The following is an 18,428-nucleotide window of genomic DNA, read 5'->3' as shown; positions in this document are numbered from 1 at the left end:
TTTTTTTTTTTTTTTGTCACAATGAAAAAAGCAACTGAAACAGGTTAAAGGAAACTCTTTCTTTGTATTTTGTGATACGTTATAAATGTTTCTTTGTGTTGCAAAACAATTTGTTCTCCCAATTAATGGTAGAAACAATTGCTTAAAATATGAAGTTAAGACATTAAAAAAAATTTAGAGAAAGAAATATACTTAGTTTCTACTTTATGTTCTGTGAAAAGAAACCAAACTGGGTAAAGTATTAAGTGAATTCTCAAAGAAGGGAAATCCTCAACAAACATACTGACAAAGGAGAGGAAACAGGGGCCGCGCCTGTGTAACACTCAGTGGATTTCACTGAAAAATACTGGAAGAAACTAGAAGGAAAGATGTTTTTCAACACATACAACTAAATTTGTATGTTTTGTATATGTAAAATTAGTATTCTTCATATATGATACAATGGTATACTGTTATATAGTAATATAGACAAATATCATGTGTGTATTTATCTCATAAAAGAAGGAGTTACTAAAGAGAAAAGCTAAGCTTCCCTAACTTCTCTAGCCACCCCTCAAACAAGTGTCCATATGTATCCCGGGCTGGCACCAAATCTCTTATTGTTTCCACCTCCTGAGTGCTGGGATTGCAAGCATCCATTACCATGCCAGGCCACATCTTTTTTCTTAAAACATGCTCAATAATGCTAAAGTGCTTTCCTGAGCATTTGTTATATGCCAAGCATATAGTGCATGGAACTCAAGTGCCTAGCAGACATTAACTCCCTGAACTCTCACTGGCCCCAAAGCAGCAGTTTTCTCACCACCTCATTCATTATACAGGCGAGGTCACTGAGGTGCAGAGATTAGATAACTAAAGTGTAAAGCCAGACCCTGTGATTCCTAAATTCCTGAGATGCATAGCCTTGTGAAAAGAATTTGTGGACAGCTTGAAAATAAAGTTGAAAATATTGTCAGGTTTGCAGTACAGTGAAGTTACCTCTCTGTTCCATGATTCAGCCCTACACCTCATGGTGTGAATAATCCACCCTTGCTCACTTCCTCAACCCCCATTCACCAGCTAACCTATTGTACTCCAGTTTCTGTTCCGCTTCTTCCACTGAAGGCTGTCCTGGCAAAGAGTGCCAGTGCCCTCTTAGTCTCCAAACTCAGAGAACGCCTGCCGCTCACCTTTCATCTTGCTTGACCTCTCAGGTGCACTTGGCAGACCTTCCTGATGCTCCTTCCCATTTACCTGACAGATTCTTCCTGGCTTCTGCTTCTGTCTCTCTATTCCTCTGATTTTGTTCCCCCCTGCTCATCTCTCTCTCTCTCTTTTTTTTTTTGGTTTTTCGAGACAGGGTTTCTCTGTATAGCCCTGCCTGTCCTGGAACTCACTCTGTAGACTAGGCTGGCCTCTAACTCAGAAATCCGCCTGCCTCTGCCTCCCAAGTGCTAGGATTAAAGGCATGCGCCACACCCGGCTCCTGCTCATCTCTTAATCAGTTCAAGTACAGGGTTCTGTTTCAGGTTTTAGATGTAGGCATTTATTTCCAAGTCTAGAATTATCTCCCAAATTTTCTTCTGAGCTGCAGGTTCAAAGCATCCACTTACTGGATATTTTTTTAAAATAATTTATTTTTATCTTATGTGCATTGGTGTTTTGCTCCCATGTATGTGGGCCAGAGGGTGCTGGATGCCTTAGAACTGTTACAGACAGTTGTGAGCTGCCATGTGGGTTGCTGGGAATTAAATCTGAGTCCTCTGGAAGAGCAGCTGGTGCTCTTAACCACTGAACCATCTCTCCAGCCTCCTTACTGGGCATTTAAATTTCATCTGGTTTTGCCCTTGAGACACAGCAAGGTGGGCAAGTCTTGAATCTTCTCTACACTTCCTGTTTTATTCCTTAATTCTGAGTCTGACACTGACCCACTCCACAGCCCATCCAGGACCCAGATATCCATGTAGTCTTTTCCCCAGCTTTTCTTGCACACATCAGCTGTCAAACACTGCTGCTTTAACAGTGTCTCTACACCTCACTCTGGCTCACCTTCATAGTGATGGTCCTATTGAATGAAGGTCCTTAGAGTTTTCTCTCTGGGATTGCTGTGAATGTGCTGCCTCCAGCACATTGATTGAACATTAACCAAAATGATCTTTCTAAAAACAAATCTCACTATGTAGTCCAGGCTGGCCTCGATCGCCTGCTCTTTCTGTTACAGCCTCCTGAATGCTAGAATTACAGGTATGTGCCACCATGTCCAGCTTTCAAGGTTAAAAATGCTTTACTGTGTGGCTTAACATCTTACCCATGACCCTGTGGTAATTACCCTGCTCTTTATTTGGACTAGCCCCTTTCTGACATCACTTGTCAGGAACTGATTCTTCAGAAATTCATTGTTTAGGAAGCTTTTTCAATAGCCTTTGTCTGGCTAACCACTCATCCTGTTGCCTACCTATCTGTCCATTCATCTATCCATCCCTCCCTCCCTCCTTCCATCCATTCATCTACCCAGAAATTACTGTGGATATGTTATGTTCTAAGATCTGAGACTGGATATGAGACAGACAGGGTCCAGGTTTCCCTAGACATAAGCACTATGTTGCAGATGTATGTTGATTGATCAATCATCTGTCTGTGGGTATGTGCGTGTATGCTAGAATATCATGCACACTAGGAAAATGCTCTACCAGCAAGCTGCCTCCAAGCCCAGGTGTACTGATTTTTGTCTTCCTGTCTTAAAGGTTGGGTTCATATTTTGATATTCAGAGTCTTGGACATGTTAAATCCTATAGGCTTTTAAACTAGAAAAAGCTTGTTGACCAGTTCCCTAAGTCTATCAGCTTAACACACCTAGCAATAATAAATAATAAGTAAACAAACAAATAAATGTGAAAAATGTGAAAAGGAAGTCTAAGTTTGTTTGGATTTATTCTTAGTGACTCCCTGCTGACCTCTTAGTAATCCTTGTCTTTTTGTTGTTGTTGTTGTTCCGCACAGTCATCAATCATACCTCCAACTGACTGACCCTGCTGTATGGCTTTGATTTTCTACAGGTGTAGCTGAAAACTCAACCAGATCCTTGTTTACCCACCATCAGTATAGAGAATGTTTGCTTAACAATAAGCTTGGTGTTTCCAAGCTTATAACAGAGACCCAGAGGGCTGGCGGAATACATTTGCTTTTGAACTTCTGCAAGTTTGATTAACTCAACTATTTGCAGACACTAAGAGAGAGAGGAAGGAGGCAGAGAGCTGATGAAAGAAGAAGGGAAGAAGGAGTTGAAAAGTCCAAGTCCACCTTCAGGGTATACAGAAAAACAGCATGGGGAAGGTTGGGTGGAAATGGTCACTGTTGTCTTCTGGGAGCTTTTGGCTTATCAGTGAACAAATTAGTGGTACACCAGGTTTTCCAATTCCTCACTTGAGCATGCTTGTATGGGCTGCTTTTATGTGTCAACTTGACACAGGCTGAAGTTATCACAGAGAAGGGAGCTTCAGTTGGGGAAGTGCCTCCATGAGATCCAGCTGTGGGTCATTTTCTCAATTAGTGATCAAGGGGGTAGGGCCCCTTGTGGGTGGTGTCATCCCTGGGCTGGAAGTCTTGGGATAAGAGAGCAGGCTGAGCAAGCCAGGAGAAGCAAGCCAGTAAGGAACATCACTCCATGGCCTCTGCCTCAGCTCCTGCTTCCTGACCTGCTTGAGTTCCAGTCCTGACTTCCTTTGTGATAAACAGCAATGTGGAAGTAAGCCAAATAAACCCTTTCCTCCCCAACTTGCTTCTTGGTCATGATGTTTGTGCAGGAATAGAAACCCTGACTAAGACAATGCTGAAGTCTCAAGACATTTATGTCTCCTTGGGAAATCAGCATTCTTATAGCCCAAGCTATACATACTATGTGTCTCTTACGTTGGAATGAAGGTCTTAAGCGATAAGCATCTGAGAGCATCTTTGTCACCAGAGGGCTCTCAGAATGGTGTCCTTATCATCACATTGAAGCTACAGATGTCCTGTGTACCACTGCCATCCTACTACCTTATCTCTACTGGTGAATCTTAAATCACATTTCCTCAGAGAAGCATACCCTGAACCTCACCTTCCCTGAGTCAGTATCCCAATTCTACGGTTCCAATTTATGTCTTCAAAATCCATGTGTTAGAAATATAATCCCCAAACCCACATGCTATTATTTGGGGCTGGGATCCTTGGAGATCATTGCCATACAAGGGCATGAAGGTTGGTCCCAATGGTGGCATTAGTAGCTTAATAAGAAAAGGGAGAGCAACCTGAGCTAGAGCGCTCACCGTGTGAGCTCCTGTCCTATTACAGTGTAGCATGAAGACTCTTCACCAATGGTTACAAACTTCCCAGCTCCAAATTACAAGCCAGACAAAACCTCTAATTAGAAACAATCCAGTTTTAGGTATTTGAACAGAAAAGTGACCAAGACACCCAGGATATGGTCTTCTAAAGCCCTCCTACCACTTGCCTCTTGTTGTTTTCTGAGGCATTGTCTTTCCATGTGGCCCAGGCAGGCCTGGAACTCCTCAGCCTTGGCTTCCAAAGAACTAGGGTTATAGACACAGAGCCCATCCTCCTTCCTCCTTCATAGCACATGGTGATTATAATTTGCCATTTGCATCAATTCTCACTGCTGATTCTCTCCTCTGGACTCCCCTGTGTGTAGCACTTGTGAGGTACTCAGAAAATAACTGTTGGATGAATCAATGACGAGTATCAATCAAGCCTTGGATGGTTACCACATCACCTCCTTACCCCTGGCTGAGAAGCACATACATTTCTAAGTCACACTTCCTGATAGCACCAGTTCATGATCATCACAAGACTTTGATCCTTGGTACATCTTTCAGATTCTAGTTTAGAAAATCTGGCCCTGGTGGCCAACTGGATTTGGAAACCACTGCTCTGGAGACTAAATTTATGAGGCACAAGGGCTGGGAGTTTACAGTGAGCCATTAAGCATAGATACAAATAAGAACTTAAATGTGACTCCTGGAATGACCAGTGGGGTAGTCATTGGAAAGCACAGATTCCTGCTCTTGGGGGAGACAGTGTCCTTTTCTATCAGCTGCACCTCCTTAGCCATCATTCAAAACAAGAAGTGATCCTCCTCTCTAAACACAAGCCAGTGAATATCCTCTTACCAGGTGCATTCCTATGGAAGTGGACATTGCTGTCTCAATCTCAGTCCCCACGTCTTCGATGAAGGGGTATTCATTCTGCTGATGGATAAGCACCTTGGCTCCAGTGGAGGACACTAGGAAGGGGTTGTATTCATCTTCATTTATGTATAAGATGACTTGCAGTCCTGGGAGACAGAGCAGCTTGTTGTAGTCAAAGGCTAGAAAAAACAGTCCTCAGAGGTCTGGGGGATCTCCAATCCAAGACCCAGGGACTTCCAGAACATACTGCGTAGGTGAGTTTAATCTGCTTATTGCAAGTTCAAAGTAGTGATTCAAACACATATCACAGTCACAGTGCTGGCTAAGAGTAAATTCCTGTTCAATGCAAAGGAACTGGTTGAGACATATAAATATGTAGAAGTTCTGCTGGGCATCCAAAGATACCTGCAGTGCTGTGGCTGCTTAGAGTGGAGCCAGGGAAGAGCTAAGATTTGATAGTGTATCTGGTTGCTGGTTTAACCTCTCTCCTTTTCCTACTCTTGTTCTCTATGTAAGACATATTCTGTACCCAGCTGCAAGGTGGAACTTTAGAAATTGGAAATCAGGTCAGACAGATCACTGCTTGAAGCCCTTTGGTTGCATCTCTCTGGATATAAAGGAATGCCATTGACTGCCCTGTTTGTCATCCACAAGGCTATGAAGATGTAGCCCAATCCAAGAAGTCTCTACCCTCAACTTATCCAACCTCCCCCCTTTCTGGATCAGCTCCAAGCAAACTGATCTTATATCGTATTTTGCATAAGAATGTTCCTCATAGGCTCCTATGTTTGAATTCATTGCCTCGGCTGGTGGAACTGTTTGGGAAGGATCAGGATTTATGGTGTTATTGGAGGAGGTGTCACGTGGGTAAGCTTTCAAACACCTCCTGCCATCCCTAGCGAGCTCTCTGCCTCCTGCTTACAGTTCAAGATAGGAGCTCTCAGCTGTTGCCTCCACCATGCCTGTGCTCCACTACCATGGATTCCAACCTACTGGAACTGTAACCCCAATTAAATGCTTTCTTTCATAAGCTGTCTTGGTCATGTTGTTTTATCACAGTAACAGAAAAGTAACTGATACACCTTATTTATCTTTCTAGAACATCTTGGATTCATTTTCTTCTCTAGGTCGCAGACTGCTCCTGTGAGTATTTCTGAGCCTCCCCTTTCCCAGCTCACATCCCTCTCCTGAGCCCAGCCACTCTCCCCCTCTGCTGCTTCCTCCCCACCTACCTCTCATTGGTATTATAATTAGATCTGTGCCCCTGCCTGCTTATTCATTTCCCAAGTTCCTCTTTCCACAGAAACCCAAGCTTCCCGGAAGCAGGAATGACAACTGTCTTGTTCCCCACTGCATCCCTAGCTCCTCCAACTGGGGTCAGAATATAACAGACAGTCAGTGTTTTGTAAATGAACCAATGAACCAGTGGTCTGTGTGAACTGAAAGATGAGAACCTCAGAGTTATTCTAACCTCTCCTATTTGTAAATAAGGGAACTGAACCCAGAGAGGGATGTGGTGTACTGGAGGTCACAAAGCAGAGCCAAGACTCTGCTCCTCTTTCCTCTTTCCCAGGCAGCCTCTTGCCACTACCATGTGCTCTCTGGGTCACAGCTTCTTATTGTCTTGGAAAGGGGCCAGGCTTCACAGTTATGATAGTCAGGATTCTGAGTGCAGATTTCCTCTATAACAGAGCCTGGCTATTCCTAATGAAAGCGTATCTGTGTAACAAATTGAGTTCTATTTGCATTGAACTTTTCAAGAATTCCCATTGGCTTGGCATGGTGCTGCATCCATACCTGAACCGTCAGTACTCAGGAGGCCAAGGTAGGAAGCTCACAAGTTTAAGGCCATCCTGGCCTATCTAGCGAGACTCTATCTCAAAATAAACAGGGCCTGGGAGCATAGCTTGGCAGCAGAGCACTTTGCCCACTGTGTGCAAGGCCCTTGGCTGTATCCTCAGCAGCACAGAAGAGGTATGGAGGATATCTTTTCATGAGGAAACAAAGCCAATCTGCCATGTTTTTACCTTCCTTACCAAGGAGAAGTTAGCAGAAAGAGAAGTGTCATAAAAGATTGTGATTGTTGTAAACTCAGTGTGTGTGGCTGGCGTGTGTACCCTCCCTAGACCAGATTCATGGGGTGAACTGCCAGCCTCCCATGTAAAGGCATTTGGAGATAGGGCACTAATTACATACGGATCAATGAGGTCTTAAGGTCCTGGCTCTAATCTGGTAGGATTGGTGTCCTTATGAAAAGGAGAGACATCACATCACCCTCTTGAGACAGAAGAAGGGCCGTGTGAGGATACATACAGAAGATGGCCATCTGTGACCAAGAAGAGAAAAAAGTCTTATCTGAATCCACAAGTGCCAGGACCCTGACCTTGAATGCCCAACCTTTAGCATGATGAGAAAATACTATCTACTGATGATGTAGCCCAAACTATAGCATTTTGTAGGTTGAGTGTGTCCCAGATCTTATTCTAAGAGCACTGAAAAACGTGTATGGAAGTTACTGTTATTGTTCTCAGTTTATAGTCAAAGGACAATAACCAAGGTCACACAGTGAGAGGCAGAGCTGGGGTTTGGCTCCAGAATCTGTCATCTTAACTAAGCTAAAGGTGTGTCTGCCTGCCTAATCTCCTCCTCAGCCCATCTGGGTTTAGCCCTGTTTAGATGCCACCTGCCCAGGATTAGTCACCCCAGCAAGAGTGGTTTGTCAGCTGAAGGAAGCCTAGCAGTGTCCCTGTAGCTCTCCCAAAGATAAAGAAGTCAGAAAGGAAAACGCCCATTGTGGAGAAAAGAACGAACAAGGATGCTCCTGTATGCACTGGAATAGGGAAAGAATGCCTTTGCTTTAGGGCTAGGTGGAGAGGGTGGGAGGCCCAAGTGTCCCCACGTGTGCTGCTGCCATCAAGATAGCTACTTGTGTCTCGTGGTTCCCTCCCTGCAGGCCTCCTTACCATACTCACTGCCTCCCATGGAGGTGCTGAGGATGGTGGCATTTTCTTTGTTGTTGAACGTGTAGCAGTTCCCATACATTGGATGGTGGAAAAGCGTGAAGTTCCTATGGAGGAAGGGAAAGGTTCAGAAAGAGCTGGGCTGGAGCTTGCCCTTGTGTATTTCAGTTGAAGTCAGGAAGCTCTCCTTTGGGACAATGGATGAGCATGTGACTCACTGGTCCCATTTTCCCTAGGATGAAATGAACAGGCTCCTGATTTGCTAGGGTTGGCAAGCCTTGGTGTAGAATTAAACCATGCTTTTGTTCTCTCTCTTAATCCTCTCCCCAATGTCTCTATTTTGATTTGATATTATTTTGTCTTTCAAATAGGGTCTCATGTGTCTCAGGCTCACTTCATATTCCTCAAGTAGCCAAGAATAACACTGAACATCCGGTACTCCTGCTTCCATCTCCTGAGTGCTGGGAGTAGAGGTGTGTATCACCATGCCTAAAGGTGGAACCCAGGCTTTGTGCATGAGAAGCAACTCTCAATCAACTGAACTGTATCCTCAGCCCTGATACGATATTCTTCATGTTACATGCAGGTACTCAGAACCCTCTACCCTTGAATTTCTCAGTCAACACTTGGAGCTTTTCAAACTCTCGGCCCTATGAAAATGATCTTCAGAGAAGGAGTCTCATCCTGTGGCCATCATGTAATTTCAGGACCTTTACCCCCAGGGTGACAATAACCTAATTACTCAATATTTGCACAGGACATATGCATATTAACATATAGAAGGGCCAGAAAGGTTTAGAGTACAAAAAAGAAGATAATTAAATCATTCAGGCTTGAGGGATCACCTTGTAATGTCCCATCAACTTCATAGTTACCACCAGGGATCTGATTATTGTCTTCAAAGCGGAATCATCAAAATATGAACACTTTGCTATCTGCCTGCTTCCCTCCCTTTCTTCATCTCTCCATCCCTTCCTCCTTTCTTTCCTTCTTTCTTCTATATTAGTGTCTCTCAGACATAGGTATACATCACAGTAATATACAAAGCTACATGCATGCCATTGACTACCTTGTGTGGTGACAGGTGATTTAATGGGTTTAAAGATATTGTGATTCCATGCCAGGTACAGTTTCCAAGTGATCCTAAAACCTAGCTCCCTTGTAAGTGATTTTCCAAAGGGCAGAGTCAGTGTTCTCAAAGCCTACAGGTGAGCTCTAGATGCATAGAAAGGGCCTGAGCTTAGAGCCTCTGGTCCTCAGAGAGTATCCCCTCCTGACCTGGCATCACAGGACATCCCATCGAAGAAGCAGGTCACCAGCAGTTCTTCTGCAGAATAGCTCATGTTGATTTTCTTCTCTGGAGGCACCTGTGCCATGATATTCATGTAGTGAAGCTTGTACCACTCCTGTATGGCATTGATTCCTGAGCTGAAGGTGTAGGTGGCGCAGTCAGAGGTATCATTTGAGCACTGTGAAGAAGATGGAACACCAGCCTGTCAGTCCTAGCGCAATCAGAAGGGCTGACGTGAGTGACAGATGCCAGTGTAGGTCCCGGGAACAAGATTGGTTTCCTCTCACTTCTGGGAGCTTGAAGAAGTCAACTTCAAGCCTCAAGGATAAAAGAGAAAGCAAAGCAGGACATTGAGGTCAGTTTCTATGACTTCCTACTACTGTCTGCATTGGACAAGAAGCAAAATCAGTTTTTAGGGTCCCCATATATTTAGGGTTTGGCTGACTAATGTCACTGCCTTCCTATTGAACATTGCCATTTCTTATCATAGACACAGTCTAGAAATCTGGGTTCTAGCCCAGACTCTGATGTTACTTCTTTGCAGGATCTCAGACAAGTCACTAATGTACGGAGTGTGTCACTGACAGAACGTTAGCTGGAATACCAACCTACCCAGCCACACATAGCAAGCAGTTGGAAGGGCTCATGCTTGAAATACTTAATTATGAGGGCTCTAGAGAGAAGCCATGGAACATTCCAGGTATTTCCATCACCCTGGGCTTGGAAAGTCTCCTGAAAGGACAAATATCCAAAGAATTTGGTATCTTGAGAATCATGTAAATATCCCTTGAATGGAACCAGGAGGCTGTTGAGGTCCCAGTAATTTTGATGAAGCTCCTTTTCTTTGTTGGAAATTTGTTTAGATTGACAGAAAACATTGATAGATTCAAAAGTCTCATCAAGACTATTAAGGTGGGAAAAAGTCCCTGTCTGTGTTCTACTGGTGGCATGGAGAGGCACAGTAATGATAGATTTTGCTCAGAAGGATAATGGAATTCACTTTCAGTGGATAGCTGCTTCCTATTGCTGCTTGAATGGGACCAGGAGGGAGATTAGAAGCCTGGCCGTGGCATCTCGTGGAGGCAAGTACTACTGAGAACCCTGGTGCATGTGCTTATGGTTTATTTTCCCCTTCTGCTCTCTGTGAGGCCTTTTCTTTTTTCTTTCTCTAAATATTTATTTATTTATTTAGTTAGTTAGTTAGTTAGTTAGTTTATGTATGTAAGTATACTGTCGTCTTCTTCAGACACATCAGAAGAGGGCATTGTATCCCATTACAGATGATTGTGAGTCACGATGTGGTTGCTGGAAATTGAGCTCAGGACCTCCACAAGAACAGTCAGTGTTCTTAACCACTGAGCCATCTCTCCAGCCCCTGAGCAACATTTTCTTTGGGGCTCTGCAACCCCCGATCTATCAGAGAGTGATCAGGTACCTGCCCAAGCTTGGCTAAGTAGAATCCCAAGATTGAATCTGCATCCTAGGCATTAACAGAAAGAGCAAAAATGGCCTCTGTAATTCAGCATCAGTATTTGAGTGAATCCCGGCATTTCTTGCTCCCTGATCATTAGCTCTTCCTAAATTCCTTTAAAAAGTCCTTATGAGTCACTTGCTCTTTCCTAAGACTTTTCACATGCTGAAGCCAGCCTGAGCTGGTTTCAGTTGCTTGCCACCAACTCACCCTAATAATATATAAATCTTACAGTTGGCCTATCAACTGCAATGATCAAGAGGAGACTGTGAGTCTACCAGCTCCCCTGTCTCCCCCACACCCATGAACTGTGAAGAAGTGAGTCTTACCAACTGAAATCCCACCAGTTTCTTTGACTCATGAACGTGCATGACATTAGAAGCCTTGTGAATGATTTTCCCACTGATTTTCCGCTTCCGACCAGTGAAGAAGTTCTGGGCCTTTCCCTTCTCATTCTCATTGAAGACCAGCAGTGGGATCAGGTTGAGGAATCTGGGTGGTGTGCCTTCCCAGGTGGACTGTGTGGATCCTGCTTCCCGGCGTGTCCGAGGTGTACTGTCTGAGACATCTTTGACCCCATACAGGGACACCAAGGCCTGTTTTGTCAACCTGTCCAAGTCAGTCAGAAGGTCACTCACAGCACTGTACCTACCAAAATGGAAAGAAGGTGTCACAGAGAAGAAAGACCCCTAGCACAGTGTTGTGGCTTCTTCATGTTGTTTTCTGTCTTGGTGTGTCAGCCCTATGCCTCCTGACCAGTCCCTTGGCCAAAGGGACGAAGGCTTTCACCATTTGCTCCATTCAAAAAGATCTCCATCTTTGACACGTCTATTTAGTCATTCTTGGTCAATGCCCCCAACCAGAATCTCTGGAGTGTTGACTTTCAAGTGCCTCCCATAAAGTAGCAAAAGTGGGGCTACCTTAATCCTTGCTAATCAAACAGGGGCAGGCTCCACTTCCACCCATCACACTCTGCCTCTGCCTCCTGGACATCCTCCAAACAGTGCTGGGATGCAGGAGACTGGACTGTCACCTTGACAACACCCAAGCTCACAAAAGAACAAGAGCTAACTGCATGAAGCATGATGACATTGTTGTTGTTTTTTTTTTTTTAATTCATCACTATACCAAATGGTCCCAACCTCTCTTGTAACTCTCTTTTCCCTCCCTCCCTTGCTTTCTGTAGAGGTTATGACATAGCATAGAAGCTGAGGATATCAGTTTCAGAGTCAAACTTCATGCCTTGTTCAAGTTCCCCCTCCTAATCCATACTCTGTGACCTGAGACAAGTGTCTTAGCTTTTCTGTGCCTCAGTTTCCCAATCTGTTTGTTTTTAAGATGAAGTTTTTAATAATTTGTAAAAAAAAAAAAAAAAGCGGGGGCTCAGCTTGTTTATTATAAGTATAAGAAATATAGCTGGGTATGGTGGCACATAGCTATAATGGGAGGCTGAAGCAGGAAGATCAAAGTTCAAGGCCAATCTGACTCTTTTTCCAAGTATATAAATAATGTCAAAATTTTCAAAGAAATGTATGTGCACATAGGTAATTAAAGGGCCACTGTTATTTGTAGTAGCATAAACATATTTGTTAATACTTTATTCCCTCATAGTATAAACTCCACTAGGGCAAAGGATATGTTAGGATTCTTCTGTGCTGTGCCCCAGAAGCCAGAAAAATGTCTGACAATTTGCAAAGGTTGAGTAAACGATTATGGTTTGAACATCAGTGGAGGAAGAAGAAAGGAAAGCTGGAGATAGAGAGAGGAAAGAAGGAGACTGTGAGGAGACTTTGCAGGTAGAGAATGAGTCTGAGGCCTGATTTGGGCTTTAACCTTTGCCGTCAATACATGCCTCTGAACAAATCAAGCTTCTGGCCCGTCTAGCCTCCTCTGTTCTTGCCTCTCTGCACCCCACTCTCTGCGCCCTGCTCTGACAAAGTCTGCTGCATTTCTGACTGGTCTCTTAGATCAGCTTCCCATAATCCCAAGGACTCTGATGACCCATTTAGAACAGGTCCTGCCACTGACAACAGGGCAGCACCAAGGGTTGATCCTGTCCAGAGTCCAGGGAGCTCAATTACTGGGCTGGGCTCACTGAGGTGAGGGGTCAGGGCAGCAAGGATGCTGCCGGAAGTCACCTGTGTGTCACTACTGAGTCAGCCTGGCTTTGGGAGAGAGTCAGGGATTGAACTTGGGAAGGCTCAGCTGGGTTACACGTGTCTGGGGGAAGCAGATGCTAACCTCATTTCAGGCCCAGTCACCAAACAGAATTGGTGAAGCAACCTCCCCTGCGGTAGACATAACCATTGAACTGAAAACATGCAGGTCTGAAACCGATCTTGGCGATCAAATCAAATTTCTAAGCCTGTGCCAGCAGGTTGGTGTGGTGCTGGTACCGCCACACTGGGGGAGGGGCTTTGGCATCTATGAGAGGCCAGACTTCCCTCTCCCAGATGCCAGGGCAGTCTCTTACTTGTAGGGATTGATATTGCAGATAGTGACGGCAGGGAAATCCAGTTTCTGGAAGTGGACTTTGACGGAGACAGAGACGGTGTAGAAAGAGAAGACGAGGAGGGCACACTGCCAGATGATGAGGGCCACTGCGGTCAGCGTGAACGCGATCCACAGCAGGCGCCGTAGGCGGCCTCTGGACACCACGATGCGGCGGCAGCCGTGGGTGTTGGTGTTCAGGCAGTACCAATGCATCAGGTCCTTAATGGTCGGTGCCTGGGGGCCTCGAACTGGAAGATTCTTTTTGATTTTGGCTTTGATCTTCTCTCCAGGCGCCATGGTAAGTTCGGGACTTTGCAGCCTGCAGAATTCTGAAGGGACAGAAGAGCTGAGAAAATGAACTTGCAAGCACAGACCCGTCAGCCCATCTCTGGATCCTATGACCGGGAAACAACAAGCCCACATGTTCTTAGAGGCCTTTTTCTTCTATGGGCTAGACAGGCTGCATTCTGAGCCCGTGGCCCCTTCTCCAGGATATGTGCTTTGGGCCACCACATCTGCCTCCTCCTCTTAGGGCCTCCAGGCCTAGCCTTGTGGGGGCAGGGCAATGTGTAACCTGCACATACTGGCTGGACTGGCTAAAGGACCTTTCCCTGGGGCAGGCGACCTCACAGCAACCCAGCCAGACTTCTCTTATCAGGCAGAGGCACTATATAACCTGTGCCTTATCGCTTCCACTGGCTACTTCTTGAGAGCAGCCCTCCTGTTTTACGATGTCTCCTGGTGCCTAGTGAAATGTCCCTCCAGCACAGAGCACATGTCAGGCAAGGTGTCACTGGCTGATGAAATTTCCCACAACTTTCCAGCAGCTGTTATAGATCTTATTCTGACCATGTTTTCTCTGCCCCTTTTCCGTGATGCTTTCTTATAAGTGAAGTGATTTCTGTTTCATTTCTTCTCCTTACTGTGGACAATAGCACCCGGTGTCACATCAATCCCATGACTGCTGGCCTCTCCGTACTTACAGGCACCATGCCATTTGATCTGATTTTACCTAATTTAGAGAGGGCACCTTGATTCAATGGCAGCCTTTGGGGTGCATATTGGAAAACGAATGAACACATTCACGTGTATGTTGCATCTCAGCTGCAGAAACAGCACATTTTAGCAATGTGCAGTGCATTGTAATCAGATCACTGTGCAGTGGATAGAATCATCAGCCTCATAAATATATAATCTCTGTATATAAATAAACGATAGTTTATGTATTTCAACAATTAGGTGAGGTAAATATACTACTGTTATCTCCATATCAGAGAAGTGGAGTGACTTGCTAAGGATGCACAGCATGGTTCCTCTGTCTACGTGGGGGTCTGAAACCAAGTCAAGGACTTTGATGGCCCCATCAATTTCTTTCCTTTTTTTTCAAGATGGTGAATAAAATAATGGGGTTTTAAAAATGTCATTTTCGTACATATGTGTCATTATACTTTCTTCCAATTTGTCCTCTTCCTCATTGCACCTGCTGGGCTCCTTCCTCCCAAATAATCCCCCCCCCTTCTGCTTTCACACCACTTGCATTCTGTTCTCCACCTCCCCCCACTACAATCTCTGTCTACTCCCCCACAGTCCCCCTTTTAATTCCTCTCACTCTCTCACTTAAATCTAACTCTACATATGAAAGAAAACATTTTTTTTAAAAAAGGCTTAGTTTACTTAACCTAATGTCACCATCAAGTTCTCTAGGCAGAATTCTGAGCCACCAAAATTAGTTTTCTTCCACCCTGAATCGATGGAATGTGGTCCAAGATTGGGGGTAAGTTGGGGGGGGCAAGGCTCTCAAGTTTACAATGTTAGTGGGTTTAAAGATTATAGCACAAAGGAAATAGAGAATGGAGGCCAGTCTTGAGATGTTCAGAGGCAGCCGACTGCCCCCCCAGCCGACTGCTCCCCAAAACCTGCCCCACCCATGGACTTACATGATTTTTCTAGGTTGAGAAAAACTATCTCTTATTGACAAAATTATTAGCCCCTTGGCAAGCACTGTGATTTACTTTATTTATTTTAAATGTTGTCATCCTTTAAAAAAAAAAATGCTGTGGAGCATGATAGCACACACCCTGAATCCCAGAGCTCAAAAGGCAGAGGTAAGAGGATCTCTGTGAGTTTAAGTCACCTTGGTCTATATCTCAAGTTATCAAGTTTTAGGCCATCCAGGACTATGTAAAAAAGACTCTGTCAAAAAGGAAAAGAAAAGAGAGAGAGAAAGAAAGAGATGGTTCCCTCTGCCAGATGTTTGCCAAAAGTTGAATTCTGGATTCTTGGGGTCCCCATTCATCTCTTCTGCAGAGAACCAGCCAGTTAATGTGAGAGGGGACTTTAGAATGTTCACATAAATATTTCAACTCTAAGGCAAAGCAAGATTGTAGCTCTACTAGATTATGGGACTTGGTTCAGTCGGGTGCCTTGTCAGAGGACTTTGAAGCTGATCCACTCAGAACTCATCTCAAGGGTTAGCTCACAGAACGCTCTCAGCTGTCTTCTCAGGTAGATCTCATCATTTCCCTATCACACAAATGAAACGGAGACACACAGAGAGACTCAGTAGCTTGCCCAAGGTAATAATAGAAAGTGTCCAGGCTAGGATTTGAACCCAAGAACACATATTAATTATGTTATTGCTTAAATAATGATAGTGGTCGCAGGTGAGAGCTGCTGCAGAATAATAGCAGGTGTCAGTTACAGACGCACCCGTGCCCAGGGTTCCTATTCCAACATTTGCACCTAATTTAATTCTCACTACAGACTAAATGAGGTGTTATTATTATCCCCATCCCACAGAGATGCAAACTGAGGTGTAAAAAGGTTAGGTAATCTGCCCAAGGCCACACAGTATAAAACAAACAAACAAACAAACAAACAAACCGAAAGAATTCTTTGAAATTCCAGGTTCCCGGTTTCTTCCTGACACCTGCTCTCTTCCCTTACCTGCCCCCAAACCTTGCCTCTGTCCTTGTCAGAAGACTTGGCAAGGAGCTACATGTTTGCAAGGCTCTGTTCATCCTAGAACGTGGGCAAGAACGCCTGGGATTGGGCAATGTTTTGATTCCCGCCATGCCACAGCGCTATTCAGAAATAGCTTGAGCCTCACAACCCAGCACTCAAGGCCCTGAGACAGCTACCCCACTGACTCGCTGCAGTCTGGGAAGCAACCTGATACAGTTTTGCGGCAATAGCCATCTGCTTCGTGCCAGCTCTCGCAACGCTTGCAGTCTCGGGAGCCGCTTTCAATTAGCCCGCTTCAAGTGCTTGATTCTTTCTTCAGTAGACACCTCTAAAGAAAAGCCTTCCCTCGGCTGAAAGAACAGTCGCAGTCAAACGCATGCTCTTCAAGGCTGGGAAGCGGGGTGAGCTGGGCAGAGAAGCTCCGAGGTGCGCTCCTCCCACGCACACCGGCTCAGAAACGCCTTTAGCTCAGCTCTGTATCCCGAGCCAAGCCCTGGGAAATGTCTCAGCATCTTGCCACCCGTGGACAGAATAATCTTTTTCTTGGAAGCCATCACGCCCCGTGGCTGCTCAAGTGCCTGGAACCCCGGAATCGAACTGACCCAACGCGGCTGGGCTTACCTCTCTGATCCGAAGGGTCACGGCTGGCCTGTGTACAGTCTGGAGACGCTCCTCTTCTGGCCTCATAAAGCCAAGCATCTCCAAGTGGCAAGGCCAGGAGTGCCCGTGGGTCAGGCTCAGGCCCCGCCCCAAGAGATTCCTCCCCACTCAGACTCCACCCACACCTGCCCAGGTGTTTTCCCCGGGCCACCCCCGACTTGTCTCAGCCCCGAGTAAGCCGCGACCCCACAGTGCCATCTGCTGTCCAGAGTCAGCTCCACGCCTCAGCCCTGGCTGTGCTGCGTCTTGCAGTGGCACCGTGCGTGCTTGCTGCCTCCTAGAGGCCACTCTGCAACCTGCATTCCTTCTGGGTCACAAACCCAAGGTACTTTGCAGAGTTGCCTCACTCTGGCCCAGATCACAGGAGCTCTCTTACCCCAGTTCCAGCAGACATTCCACGCAGCCTCTTACCCCTCACCCTTCCGACCTGGTCAAGACTTGCAGCATGCAGCTGCTTCAGCATCTTCTAGAGTTCTGCTGTGGGCAAGAGGAGCTATTTAACCAGGCCACTCATTCTTTGGGACTGCCAGCTGTCTTTCTATAGGGACTCACACAAATTGACTATTAGAAACAAGTTTAGAACGCTGAAACTGTGAGGGATCCAAGACAGGTATCAAGTTATAATCCCTTTCAGCTGGGAAGAAACGTGGCCCCACAGAAGAGAAGATGTTAATAAGTATAAAGACATCTTAGACTTAAATGTGTTCATATCCACCTACAGACATTGTTAAAATGCACGTTCTTGAGTTGACAATGAAGCTCAGTCGGTAGAGTGCTTGTTTTAATAGAACCGAAGCCCTGGGTTTGATCCTCACTATCATATAAATGGTGGTGCATGCTTACGGTGCTAGATCTGGGGATGAGGGTTAGACAAGCTCAAGGGCATCCTCAGGTACATAGTGAGTTTGAGTCCAGCCTCTGCTCTGATTCAATAGGGTGGTGTGGAGATCTGTGGTGGGTCTCAGAAGTCTGGACCTCGGGCTTCCCAGGAGATACCTCTTTTGTCTGACCAAAGATTGCACTTTTGGTGGATAGAAGCATGCCAAGCATTATTGAAGAACAATGTAAAGTAAAATCCCTAAGCATTATTTCTTGCAATAAATGCTCAAGATGGAGAATTAACATAATAATCCACATCCCTCCCTAAATAAGCATTAGTAGAATCATTGTACTGGCTAGTTTGTTGTTAACATGTTAACTCATTTGGGGAAGAGTTTCAGAAAACGCCTCCATAAGATTTGCCTGTAGGCAAGCCTGTGGTGTGTTTTCTTGGTTGGTGATTGATTGGGGAGGGTCTAGCTCACTGTGGGTGGTGCCACCCTGGATTGGTGGTCCTGGGTGCTATAAGAAAGCAAGGAAACAAGCCATGAGGAGCAAGCCAATAAAAAGCAATCTCTATGGCTTCTGCTTCAGTTCTTGGCTCCACG

General features: G+C 45.3%; 1 protein-coding gene across 1 annotated transcript in view; it reads right to left on the bottom strand.

Moving 5' to 3' along the window:
* The window catches only part of Scnn1g (sodium channel epithelial 1 gamma subunit), a 33,521-nt gene extending 16,465 nt beyond the window's left edge, over positions 1 to 17,056 (bottom strand). The window contains exons 1-6 of the mRNA XM_031384604.1: positions 16,963 to 17,056; positions 13,358 to 13,706; positions 11,214 to 11,532; positions 9,401 to 9,591; positions 8,126 to 8,229; positions 5,145 to 5,308 (exon numbers count right to left, since the gene is read on the bottom strand). Of these exons, the coding sequence (XP_031240464.1) occupies positions 5,145 to 5,308; positions 8,126 to 8,229; positions 9,401 to 9,591; positions 11,214 to 11,532; positions 13,358 to 13,674 (1,095 nt within the window). The 5' untranslated portion in view covers positions 13,675 to 13,706; positions 16,963 to 17,056. The remainder of the gene's footprint in view (positions 1 to 5,144; positions 5,309 to 8,125; positions 8,230 to 9,400; positions 9,592 to 11,213; positions 11,533 to 13,357; positions 13,707 to 16,962) is intronic.
* Between the last annotated feature and the right edge of the window lie 1,372 nt (positions 17,057 to 18,428).

The sequence above is a fragment of the Mastomys coucha genome, unplaced genomic scaffold (assembly GCF_008632895.1).
Source record: "Mastomys coucha isolate ucsf_1 unplaced genomic scaffold, UCSF_Mcou_1 pScaffold21, whole genome shotgun sequence".
Taxonomy (NCBI): Eukaryota; Metazoa; Chordata; class Mammalia; order Rodentia; family Muridae; genus Mastomys; species Mastomys coucha.
The sequence above is the reverse complement of the archived record's forward strand: the minus strand, read 5'-3'. Positions and strand labels throughout refer to the sequence as shown.